Below are 13,444 nucleotides of genomic sequence, written 5' to 3'. Positions count from 1 at the left end.
GCACTATGCTTTTACATGTGACTACTGCGGACCGTCCATTAAATATGATTGACTATGTACTGGCACGCGACCCCAGATAGTATGTCAATGTATTGTGACTGTTGTGCCAATTCCAAGTACAATCAGTAGAGCGGAGCAACCCTACTTATGTGTGGGCATTCCTTCCTTGTGATATAAAGGTCAGTTATGGGGAATGCTGTGTTGAGGTCTCTGGCCCAGAGTGGGGCACAATATAGCGGCGGGTTTAGCCTCAGCAGGAGAGTCGCAAGGCAGGGACTTGTGCTTTTGGCACCAACATCCAGCTAATTGCAAAAATAATGTCTGTCTATATCCCTAATGTGGGTTTTTCATACTTGCCAAGTAAAACTGGTTATGGGCCAATATTTCTACGAGAGGCCAAGTGAGCAATAAAAAGTTGAAACTATTTCTCATTCTATCCAAAACTGTAAAAAAAGTTGTTGTTTTTACATAAATTGTAAGCTTTCTTCTCCTTACAGTTTTCCTGTTTTTCACATACAGACCAGTAAAGGTAATGGATAGGCAAGGCCGTCTCCTATGTAGGTTTAATATGGCCTCCCAGTGGCTTACCTTTGACCTTCACCTCCAACATGCCATGGTCATCTTCAATGCCATGCTGGACATGGCACTTGTAAATCCCCGAATCGTTGCTTATCAGCTCTTTGAGGACCAGTGTGACGTCATACGCTGACGTCGTGTAGTGTGGGAGAGAGGCCCGTAGTCTGTAAGCCTCATTGATCTTGACCTTGTGGCCCCGAGCCACCAATATTTCGACTTCTTTATCATTGGAAATGAAGGTCCATTTTACCCGAGGTGTGGCCAGCACAGCCCGGCGGCCCACAGTCACCTCTTCCGCTGGTGACTGGTACGTGATGTGGCAAGGGATGGTCAACGTGCCCGACAACACAGCTTTCGTTGAAGAGTTTCCAATCCTCACTCTTAAGCTCTTGTAATCTTCTGGAAAGGGAAAGAACATTAATGAAAAACCAGGCTTAGGCAGGGCACAGCGCCAAACCACATCTGTCCGACCACAGAATATTTTATGTTTTACAGGAAATTAACACTCTTCATTTTTTTCAGTGTTGACATTTACAAAGGAAATATGGAAACTGTCAATCAGGACACTCTTTGAACTAACGGCCATCATTATTAGAGGAGCAGATACTTTACATAAAACCACAGATTAGTGCTTAAAGCCAACATTACCATGACAAACTTTGAGACTAAAAAGCACCGCTCAATAGCCAACTCTGCAATGCTTTCTTAGGGCACTTTTGGAACCATCTAGGTCAGCCTTTCTCAACCTTTTCAACATAGAGGAACCATTGAAATATCTTTTCGGTCTCAGGAAACCCCTGCTAATAATTGCTATATCTAAAGCTAGGGGTAAATCAGTGTAATGGTCAGTGGGAAGAATGTCTCTTACATTGGTGGGCAGTGGGAAGAATGTTCCTTATATTGGTGATCAGTGGGAAGAATGCCTCTTACATTGGTGTGCAGTGGGAAGAATGTTCCTTGCATTGGTGGTTAGTGGGAAGAATGCCCCTTGCATTGGTGGTCAGTGGGAAGAATGCCCTTACATTTATGGTCAACCTTTTCAACATGGAGGAACCCTTGACATATCTTTCCAGTCTCAGGAAACCCCTGCTGTTAATCACTATATCGAAAGATAAGGGTACATCAGTGTAATGGTCAGTGGGAAGAATACCCCTTACATTGGTGGTCATTGGGAAGAATGCCTCTTAGGCCCCATACACACGAGAGGATTTATCCGCAGATACGGTCCAGCGGACCGTATCCGCGGATAAATCCTCTCGAGGATTTCAGAAGATTTCTATGCGATGGCGTGTACACACCATCGCATTGAAATCCGCGCTGAAATCCTCTGGCGATGACGTGTCGCGCCGTCGCCGCTATTATGACGCGGCGACGGGCGCGACGCTGTCATAAAAGGAATTCCACGCATGCGTCAAATCATTACGACGCGTGCAGGGAATCCCTTTGGACGGATGGATCCGGTAAGTCTGTACAGACGAGCGGATCCATCCGTTGGAATGGATTTCAACAGATGGATATGTTGTGCAGCACAGCAAATATCCGATCTGCTGAAATCCATCCCAGAGGAGATTTCTCCGCGGAAACAGATCCGCTGGCGTGTACACACCATAGGATCTATCCGCAGAAACCCATTTGCTGGGATTTATCTGCGGATGGATTCTATCGTGTGTATGGGGCCTAACATTGATGAGTATAGTGGGAAGATTGCCCCTTACATTGGTGGCCATTAGGAAGAACACTCCTTGCATTTGTGGTCACTGGGAAGAATTCCTCTTTCATTAGTGGTGAATGGTTAGAATGCTCCTTACATTGGTGATCAGTGGGAAGAATGCCACTTACACTTGGGTGATTGGTGATCAGTGGGAAGAATGTTCCTTACATTGGTGATCAGTGAGAAGAATGTCCCTTACATTGGTGATCAGTGAGAAGAATGTCCCTTACATTGGTGATCAGTGGGAAGAATGTCCCTTACATTGGTGATCAGTGGGAAGAATGTTCCTTACATTGGTGATCAGTGAGAAAAATGTCCCTTACATTGGTGATCAGTGGGAAGAATGTTCCTTACATTGGTGATCATTGGGAAGAATGTTCCTTACATTGGTGGTCAGTGAGAAGAATGTCCCTTACATTGGTGATCAGTGGGAAGAATGTCCCTTACATTGGTGATCAGTGGGAAGAATGTCCCTTACATTGGTGATCAGTGGGAAGAATGTTCCTTACATTGGTGATCAGTGGGAAGAATGTCCCTTACATTGGTGGTCAGTGAGAAGAATGGTCCTTACATTGGTGATCAGTGGGAAGAATGTTCCTTACATTGGTGATCAGTGGGAAGAATGTTCCTTACATTGGTGGTCAGTGGGAAGAATGTCCCTTACATTGGTGATCAGTGGGAAGAATGTCCCTTACATTGGTGATCAGTGGGAAGAATGTCCCTTACATTGGTGATCAGTGGGAAAAATTTCCCTTACATTGGTGATCAGTGAGAAGAATGGTCCTTACATTGGTGATCATTGGGAAGAATGTTCCTTACATTGGTGATTAGTAAGAAGAATGTTCCTTACATTGGTGATCAGTGAGAAGAATGTCCCTTACATTGGTGATCAGTGAGAAGAATGTCCCTTACATTGGTGATCAGTGAGAAGAATTCTCCTTACATTGGTGATCAGTGGGAAGAATGTCCCTTACATTGGTGATCAGTGGGAAGAATGTCCCTTACATTGGTGATCAGTGAGAAGAATGTTCCTTACATTGGTGATCAGTGGGAAGAATGTCCCTTACATTGGTGATCAGTGAGAAGAATGTCCCTTACATTGGTGATCAGTGAGAAGAATGTCCCTTACATTGGTGATCAGTGGGAAGAATGTCCCTTACATTGGTGATCAGTGAGAAGAATGTCCCTTACATTGGTGATCAGAAAGAAGAATGTTCCTTACATTGGTGATCAGTGAGAAGAATGTCCCTTACATTGGTGATCAGTGAGAAGAATGTTCCTTACATTGGTGATCAGTGAGAAGAATGTCCCTTACATTGGTGATCAGTGAGAAGAATGTTCCTTACATTGGTGATCAGTGGGAAGAATGTCCCTTACATTGGTGATCAGTGGGAAGAATGTCCCTTACATTGGTGATCAGTGAGAAGAATTCTCCTTACATTGGTGATCAGTGAGAAGAATGTCCCTTACATTGGTGATCAGTGGGAAGAATGTCCCTTACATTGGTGATCAGTGGGAAGAATGTTCCTTACATTGGTGATCAGTGGGAAAAATTTCCCTTACATTGGTGATCAGTGGGAAGAATGTTCCTTACATTGGTGATCAGTAAGAAGAATGTTCCTTACATTGGTGATCAGTGAGAAGAATTCTCCTTACATTGGTGATCAGTGAGAAGAATGTCCCTTACATTGGTGATCAGTGGGAAGAATGTCCCTTACATTGGTGATCAGTGGGAAGAATGTTCCTTACATTGGTGATCAGTGGGAAAAATTTCCCTTACATTGGTGATCAGTGGGAAGAATGTTCCTTACATTGGTGATCAGTAAGAAGAATGTTCCTTACATTGGTGATCAGTAAGAAGAATGTCCCTTACATTGGTGATCAATAAGAAGAATGTTCCTTACATTGGTGATCAGTGAGAAGAATGTCCCTTACATTGGTGGTCAGTGGGAAGAATGTTCCTTACATTGGTGATCAGTGGGAAGAATGTCCCTTACATTGGTGATCAGTGGGAAGAATGTCCCTTACATTGGTGATCAGTGAGAAGAATGTTCCTTACATTGGTGGTCAGTGAGAAGAATGTCCCTTACATTGGTGATCAGTGGGAAGAATGTCCCTTACATTGGTGATCAGTGAGAAGAATGCCCCTTACATTGGTGATCAGTGGGAAGAATGTTCCTAACATTGGTGATCAGTGGGAAGAATGTTCCTTACATTGGTGATCAGTGAGAAGAATGTTCCTTACATTGGTGATCAGTGGGAAGAATGCTCCTTACATTGGTGATCAGTGGGAAGAATGTTCCTTACATTGGTGATCAGTGAGAAGAATGTTCCTTACATTGGTGATCAGTGGGAGGAATGTTCCTTACATTGGTGATCAGTGAGAAGAATGTTCCTTACATTGGTGATCAGTGGGAAAAATGTTCCTTACGTTGGTGGTCAGTGAGAAGAAGTAAATACCATTTGTTCAATGGCGGGATGACCAATACACTGAAAAGGATAAAGTAACAGAAAAGGAAAAATCACTTCTGAAAGGAAGACGACACTTAACTTGACATGCCTTCTACTTCTGGGATTAAAGCGGAGGAGCTCAGTGCCATGGTAAGCACAAGGAAAAGTAGACTTGACTTCATATTGTCCTGGTGAGGAAAAACAAAATATGAAATATTATTATATCACAAAGGACAAAAACAGTGATGTATATTTTTGGATTTGATATAAAACACATATCAGTTACTATATATTTCAGTTATTTTGTATTTCTGAATATCTTGTATGGGAGTAAAGGGTGTAATGGTCAGCTTTCATACTACAGGAGATGGTCAGAGACTGCAAACATACTACAGGAGATGGTCAGAGACTGCAGACATACTACAGGAGATGGTCAGAGACTGCAGACATACCACAGGAGACGGTCAGAGACTGCAGACATAATACAGGAGAAGGTCAGAGACTGCAGACATACTACAGGAGATGGTCAGAGACTGCAGACATACTACAGGAGATGGTCAGAGACTGCAGACATAATACAGGAGATGGTCTAATCTCCCAGTTTCCACCAGAGTATCAGGGCAATGAAAACTCCCAGTTCCACTCATTCCTAGATGTTCCATTCCAAGTGTCTTATTTTTAGTCAACCATAACTTCATAAGTCAATAGTTGATTCCAAAGTATTTTAACAAAAACTCCCAGTTTCCACCAGAGTTTCTGGGCGTTGAAGACTTCCAGTTCCCATCATCCCTAGAAGTTCCATACCATGTGTCTTCACTTTAGAGACAAATATATTTTTATTGTACACAAGGGGTTGGGATCAAGCAGTAATGTAGTTGATGAACACGCTAATACCTCGTACACACGACCAGTTTTCCCATTTGGAAAACTGCCATGACAGCTTTTGGCCGGGAAAACTGACCGGTTTGTATGCTCCATTGCAGTTTTCCCGACAGGAAAACCACCGGGAATCACGGCAAGAAAAATGAGAATATGTTCTCTTTTTTCCTGCCGTGATTCACGGCGGTCTTTTTCCCGGCAGTCTCCCTATGGGAAAAACTGCGGTGGAGCATAAACGCAGCCAGGATTCCCGGCCAAAGCTCTCACTGCAGTTTTCCCGAAGGGAAAATCTCCTGTTTACGGGGAAAGTGACCAAGCAGGTTCTCGGTTTTCCCCCTGGATTCCCGACAGACTTTTTACCGCCGGAAATCCTGATCGTGTGTTTGGGGCATTAGGGTCAATAGTGGTAGTAGTAGAGATACGGATGGGAACAGGAGTGACAAGAGCAAGATATTGGCTAAATGTAACACAATAATCTGGGAAACAGGAAGTGCAAAGGCATGACATTAATAGGAAGTTCATGGGAGGAGCAAAGGGTTCAAGACAAACAAGGTTCAAGGTAAGAGCATTCAATTGTCTAGGACAGTGTTTCTCAACTCCAGTCCTCAAGGCGCCCCAACAGGTCATGTTTTCAGGATTTCCTTCAGTTGAAACAGCTGTGGTAATTACGAAGGCAGTGAAACTGATCAAATCACTGATGCAAAATAATGGGAAGCCTGAAAACATGACCTGTTGGGGCGCCTTGAGGACTGGAGTTGAGAAACCCTGGTCTAGGAAGCTGTCCAGCATTCCAGGTGGCTCAGCAAGAAGAGACATCGTCAGGCCTAGCAGAGTTTGTGGGTTCTGATCCAGGCATTGACAATTTTGCTAAAATCTCCCAGTTTCCACCAGAGTTTCTGGTTATTGAAGACTCAGGCCCCGTACACACGCCCGAGAAACTCGACGAGCAAAACACATCGTTTTGCTCGTCGAGTTCCTTGTGAAGCCGCCGAGTTTCCCCATTGACTAACGAGGAAATAGAGAACATGTTCTCTATTTGGCTCAACGAGTTCCTCGTCGGTTTCCTCGGCCAAAAGTGTACACACGACCGGTTTCCTCGGCAGAATACGGCTCCCATCGAGTTTCTGGCTGAATTCTGCCGAGAACCTCGGTCGTGTGTATGGGGCCTTATAGTACCCATCATCCCTAGATGTTCCATTACCAGTGTCTTCATTTTAGTCAGCGTTAATTATGTTAGTCAATACTAGTTACTAGTCCAAATATTTTACCAAAATTTCCCAGTTTCCACCAGAGTTTCTAGGCTTTAAAGACTTCCCATCATCCCCAGATGTTCCATTGCCTGTGTCTTCATTAGTCAACGATAGTCGATTCCAAAGGACTTTACCAAAACTCCCAGTTTCCACCGGAATTTCTGAGCAATAAAAACTCCCAGTTCTGCTCATTCCTAGATGTTCCATTCCCAGTGTCTTCACATTAGTCAACGTTGATTATGTTAGTCAACGTTAGTTGACTCCAAAGTGTTTTACCAAAAAACTCCAAGTATCCACCAGATTTTCTGGGCATTAAAGACTCCTGGTTCCATTCCCCCTGTCTTCAGAAAAAGTTGACCCTAAAGCATTTTACCAAAATCTCCCAGTTTCCACCAGAATTTCTGGGCAATCAGAACTCCCAGCTCCCATTGTCCCTAGATGTTCCATTCCCAGGGTCTTCATCGACCCAACTTACAGTTTACTGAATCTAAAGAAAAGTTGGTTGTTTCTCTAGAGCTCTATTTTTTAAAGCCTCTTGATAGATTTTGAAGACTGGGCCTGCTAGCCCTTTAAGAAGCAATAGATGCAGCATTTTGTCCCCTTGTTGTCGCAGATCTTTTGAAAACAAATTTCTTTCCTCCCCGTTCCCATAGCCCTGCCCCGCATAATGAATAGGCTCAGGGCGAGGAGGGTTGGCTGCCCTACAATAGAGAGCCGGTTCCCAATACAGGCCAAATCCGTGGAGGGATAATAGAAGGGACTAGTGGTCTCTTAGTATTCTGGGCATGCCGGTAACTATGCAAGCCTCTACAGGAGCCATTATGTCTCCCGGCGGCCCCCCAATGCCTACGATCACAAAGACGCTTTCTCAGACGGATGAAAGGAGACGCGGACTTGGACCTTGTTGTTTCGTTAGGCCCCCTCCTTGGCTGAGCAGTAAAACTTTATAGGCATGGTTAGTCCTTTGATAGCGTTGTGTGTCTTCAGAACAGAAACACTGGTATCTAATACCTTCCTGTGTATCTTAGTGTGGTGAAATTCCAAGAGTTCCGGGAATAAAATAAAGAACATCAGAACTAAAACAATTCAAGGCTTCTTTTTAGATGTGATACTTCGAACATATACGAAACCATGGAGAAGACAGGTACAACGACTACCCCACTTAAGCCTCGTACACACGATAGGTTAACCAGAGGACAACGGTCTGAAGGAAGGTTAACCGATGAAGCTGACTGATGGTCCGTCACGCCTACACACCATAGGTTAAATAACCGATCGTGTCAGAACGTGGTGACGTAAAACACAACGACGTGCTGAAAAAAATGAAGTTCAATGCTTCCAAGCATGCGTCGACTTGATTCTGAGCATGCGTGGGTTTTTAACCGATGGACGTGCCTACTAACGATCGGTTTTGACCTATCGGTTACCAATCCATAGGTTAATTTTAAAGCAAGTTGGCTTTTTTTTTAACCTAAGGTTAAATAACCTATGGGGCCCACACACGATCGGTTTTGACCGATGAAAACGGTCCTTCAGACCATTGTCCTCGAGGCTTAACTCTCCCCTACTTTATAAAGAACTATGGTCGAAATTTTTATTAAATAGACAGATCAGCTTTATGTACAGTACATAATGTTATGAATCTAAATTCATGTTTTAAAAATCTTGCTTCTATCTATAGTTTATAATTATATATATATATATATATATATATATATATATATATATATATATATATATATATATATATATATATATATATATATATATATATATATGTACATGTGGGCAGCCATATTTGTTTATTACATAGGCAGGTTCTGATTCCTGCTTAGTAGTGCTTTGTAGTCAACTATCTGGTGACATCATAGGTTCTCTTTGCTATTTTCCTCCTCCAAAGGTGGGTGGATCCTAAATACTGTAGTCACTGGTGCATTCTTTTATGGGCCAAAGGAAGGGGCGGAGTCTTGACACCCTGCGCTCACAGGAAGTGGGTTGAATGATACTGGGCATCATTCAACCTGGAAGACTGGTTGTCACGTACCTAACAGCCAGGGCTGGACTGGGACAAAAATTTGGCCCTGGACTTCATCCAGACTGGCCCACTTTGACAGGTCTCTCCCACAGCGGTTGGACAACTCCCACCCCCCCCCCCCCCCGGCCACCCAAGCCCCCTCTCCCCCTTCACTAGCCGTTTTACTTTATTAGAGTAGAACGGCTGGTACGGGTACTCTTATAGGCAGTACCAGTGGGGAAGCTAGACATTATTTCTCCTGGGGCAAAGAATCAGTTTGGTGCCCCCCCTTATGGGACTAGATTAGGCAGAAGTGAGAAACTCTCAGGCCGCTGTCACTGAAGCCGGCCCACTGAGTCATCGGCCCACCGGGTCCCAATGGCCAGTCCATCCCTGCTAACAGCGGAGCCTGAGAGGATTAGGATGGCCTCTTGCGCGGTTCCGGTTCAAGCACCCCTGGTGGTGGATACAGGGAGTGCAGGGGCAACAAAAGAGTGCAGGTGCCTGCAGGTCAAAGGCTGAAGCTTGAAGACACAGGAACTTCTGCAGAGCATGTGTAGGAACTGGTCACCAGATTCGTTCAGCAGGAACCGGACTAGGGTCAAATGGCAGAATCAGGAACAGGCGGAAGTCAGCAACAGGCTGGCAGCGAGTTACACAATCAGAAGGCAAAGCCGTAGTCATAAGTCCAAGCCAAGGTCAGTTAAGAGGCAGAGGCAGGTAAGCAGGCAAGGAGAATCCAAGAGAGTGGTCAGGAGAAGCCGGGTTTTCAGGAGCAAGGTCAGTCAGGCAAGTAATATAATGTTTATATAGGGCGCCGTGCGCCAGGATTCATTGGAGCTTATGTGCATGCGCATGTGCACTAGCGTGTGCGCATTCGTATGGATGCGCCATTGCGCATGCCCATTCTGAATCCTGTTCGTCTTTTTGGTCCTTGGAGCGCGCTCCCAGCCGACACATCATTGTGCTCTGTGAACTACAATTCCCGACATGCTCAGCGGCATTGCGCATGCGCATTGCCGCTTTCCCCCTGCCTGCTTGCTCGAGAATGAGCCTAGTTCTCGATAGTTCGTGCAGCCTTTTTACAGATACACCTCCCAGTAGTCAGGCTCATTTCCGCCTCCCCAGCACGCCCATCTTCTGCTGGACGATCAAAGGACATGGGAGGCAGAGCTCAGGTAGATTTGCCCCTTAGTTACGGAGGCGCAGGGCAGCGTTTTTGCCCTGCGCCCCCGCAAATTTCCTGCGCTACCCGCGATTCACGGAGCAGTAGCTCCGTAAATTGCGTGTGCGCTGTGTAAACTTGCCCTGCGTAAGGGCGCCTAATGTAAATGATCCCGTAGGGGGCGGGAATCATTTAAATTAGGCGCGCTCCCGCGCCGAGCGTAGAGCGCATGCTCCGTCGGGAAACTTTCCCGACGTGCATTGCGGCAAATGACGTCGCAAGGACGCCATTTGCTTCAAAGTGAACGTGAATGGCGTCCAGCGCCATTCACGAATCACTTACGCAAACGACGTAGATTTCAAATTTCGCGACGCGGGAACGACGGGTATTCTTTAGCATTGGCTGCCCCTGCTTTTAGGATGTGCAACCTTACGTGAAACCCGACGTACGCAAACTACGTAAATTGCGTACGCAGGGCTCGCGCAATGTTGTGAATCGGTGTTAGTATGCAATATGCATACTATACACTGAGCACAATGGGAGCGCCCCCTAGCGGCCATCGCTAGAATGCAGCCTAAGATATGCGTGGCATAAGAACCTTATGCCACGCAGATTTTAGGCTGCAGTCGGCGTTACGATGTTCCTGAATCAGGAGCATTCATAACGCCGGGGCAAGTAAGCAATTGCGCTGTGTAACCTATGGTTACACAGGCGCAATTGCTTCTTGAATCTGGGCCACTGATGACACTGATGGGTGGCATGGCTGGACATCACTTGTCTGATCTGCTGCATAATTTGCCAGTCAATACCCATTTGTGTCAGTCATTGCCCATATTTTTGTATATGTGGATGGCCATGGTGTACGTACCTGGCCATCCACATGTTGGGGGCTTCCCTGGTGGTCCAGTGTGGGCATCCGAGGGGGGCCTGCGCTGATAAACAATCAGCGCAGACCCCCCTTGTCAGACGCGAGTTAGAAAAAAGCCGATCAACGGCTCTTCCTGTTTACATCGTGATCAGCCGTGATTGGACATGGCTGATCACGTGGTAAAGAGCCTCCATCGGACTGACACAACGCACCACCGATCGCCGTGATGCACGCCCCACGGGCGCGCAGCGGCTGTTATCCTGCTAGACGTCATATAAGGATAACTGAACCACCGCCCGGCCGTCATTTTGCTATAGGCCGGGCGTTAAGTGATTAAGCTTTGCCAACAAAAAAAACAAACAAAAAAATGGAAGCTTATTGGGTTCTATGCAGAGCTGCACCAGATTTTGCGTTCCCCAGTTTTAGTAAATCAACCCCTATTGTCTTCTTACACCTCAAAGGACTAGAACGTCGGTGCGACTCTATACGGCGCCTGCGCACCGACGTTCGGCTTCTTTCGGCAACTCGTGACGTGCAGTATGCGACGGTCGGAAGCCTGTCAATCAATTAGGAACGCCCCCAGTCCCGGAGAAGACATACCCGGAAGCGGCGGTGAAAATACGGTATGTACGAAAAAAAAAAAAAAACACAGCCGATTGTCATTAGGACAACTCGGCTAAATGTAATGTTAAAAATCTATTTTTTGGGTGAACCTCCACTTTAAAGAGAGGAGCTTTTTTTTCAGTAGCAACGTGGCAGAGAATTAAATAATTGTAACATCTAGCTAGAGACAAAAAAAAAAGTATTTTCTTTCCATCAGTATTAAGCGGTTTCCTTTTCTTGCTAGCGCCAGGAGCCCTGGAATGACGCAGCTTTACCAAGGAACTGTTTTATCCAAGATAACCGCTGACGGGAACTTTCTATAGCTGCCATCGCCTAATCTGTTCTCTGCCACATGCTAATCCTGCAAATTTTATTGAGGTTAAAATTAACTTGTCTAAAGCCCCGCTAATTTTTCCCATGCGCACGCTGGGAGGCTGAAAATTCTGCCAGAACAGATGTAATTGATTGTGACAGGATGCAAAAGTGCCGGAGGATAAGTGGTTTAGTCAACCCCATTATCCTCTGCCGTAAAAGTCAAGTGGTGACCGCTTTGTAATCCATGCCAGGGAGCTTTGAGGACCCTTAAGGTGAAGAACTGCTCGTGACCAACAGCACCGGTTTCCGGAATCCGGTGGAGGGCTACTCTTCTTGACCAACAGCACCGGATTCAGGATTCCGGTGGAAGGCTACTCTTGGCTAACAGCACCAGTTTCATGAATACAGGAGCAGGCTACTCCTGACTTACAGCACTTCTTTCAGGAATGGGGTGGAGAGCTACTCTTGACCAACAGTATAGTTTTTAGGGGTCCGGTGGAGGGCTACTCTTGACCAAAAGCATCTGTTTCAGGAATCTGGTGGATGGCTACTCTTGACCAACAGTACCGGATTCAGGATTCTGGTGGAGGGCTACTCTTGACCAACAGCAACAGTTTCATGAATACAGGAGCAGGCTACTGCTGACCTACAGCACTTATTTCAGGAATGGGGTGGAGAGCTACTCTTGACCAACAGTATCGTTTTTAGGGGTCTGGTGGAGGGCTACTCTTGACCAAAAGCATCTGTTTCAGGAATCTGGTGGATGGCTACTCTTGACCAACAGTACCGGATTCAGGATTCTGGTGGAGGGCTACTCTTGACCAACAGCACCAGTTTCATGAATACAGGAGCAGGCTACTGCTGACCTACAGCACTTCTTTCAGGAATGGGGTGGAGAGCTACTCTTGACCAACAGTATAGTTTTTAGGGGTCCGGTGGAGGGCTACTCTTGACCAAAAGCATCTGTTTCAGGAATCTGGTGGATGGCTACTCTTGACCAACAGTACCGGATTCAGGATTCTGGTGGAGGGCTACTCTTGGCTAACAGCACCAGTTTCATGAATACAGGAGCAGGCTACTGCTGACCTACAGCACTTCTTTCAAGAATGGGGTGGAGAGCTACTCTTGACCAACAGTATCGTGTTTAGGGGTCCGGTGGAGGGCTACTCTTGACCAAAAGCATCTGTTTCAGGAATCTGGTGGATGGCTACTCTTGACCAACAGTACCGGATTCAGGATTCTGGTGGAGGGCTAGTTTTGACCAACAGCACCAGTTTCATGCATTCAGTGGCAGGCCACTCCTGACCTACAGCACTTCTTTCAGGAATAGGGTGGAGAACTACTCTTGACCAATAGCACAGTTTTCAGGGGTCAGATGGAGAGCTACTCTACCAAAAGCACAGTTATCAGGAATCCGGTGGAGGGCTACTCTTGACCAACAGCACCGGTTTCAGGAATCCGGTGGAGGACTACTCTTGACCAACAGCACCGGTTTCCGGAATCCGGTGGAGGGCTACTCTTCTTGACCAACAGCACCGGATTCAGGATTCCGGTGGAAGGCTACTCTTGGCTAACAGCACCAGTTTCATGAATACAGGAGCAGGCTACTCCT

General features: G+C 46.0%; 1 protein-coding gene across 2 annotated transcripts in view; it reads right to left on the bottom strand.

Annotated features, from left to right (window-relative positions):
- The window catches only part of BCAN (brevican), a 68,155-nt gene that overhangs the window by 26,536 nt on the left and 28,175 nt on the right, over window positions 1–13,444 (bottom strand). For both annotated transcript variants that reach the window (XM_040333304.1, XM_040333305.1), the window contains exons 2-3: window positions 4,839–4,926; window positions 589–975 (exon numbers count right to left, since the gene is read on the bottom strand). In XM_040333304.1, coding sequence (XP_040189238.1) covers window positions 589–975; window positions 4,839–4,920 — 469 coding nt within the window. In that variant the 5' untranslated portion in view covers window positions 4,921–4,926. The remainder of the gene's footprint in view (window positions 1–588; window positions 976–4,838; window positions 4,927–13,444) is intronic.

This window comes from Rana temporaria, chromosome 13 (genome assembly GCF_905171775.1).
Source record: "Rana temporaria chromosome 13, aRanTem1.1, whole genome shotgun sequence".
In the NCBI taxonomy this organism is placed as follows: domain Eukaryota; kingdom Metazoa; phylum Chordata; class Amphibia; order Anura; family Ranidae; genus Rana; species Rana temporaria.
The sequence above is the reverse complement of the archived record's forward strand: the minus strand, read 5'-3'. Positions and strand labels throughout refer to the sequence as shown.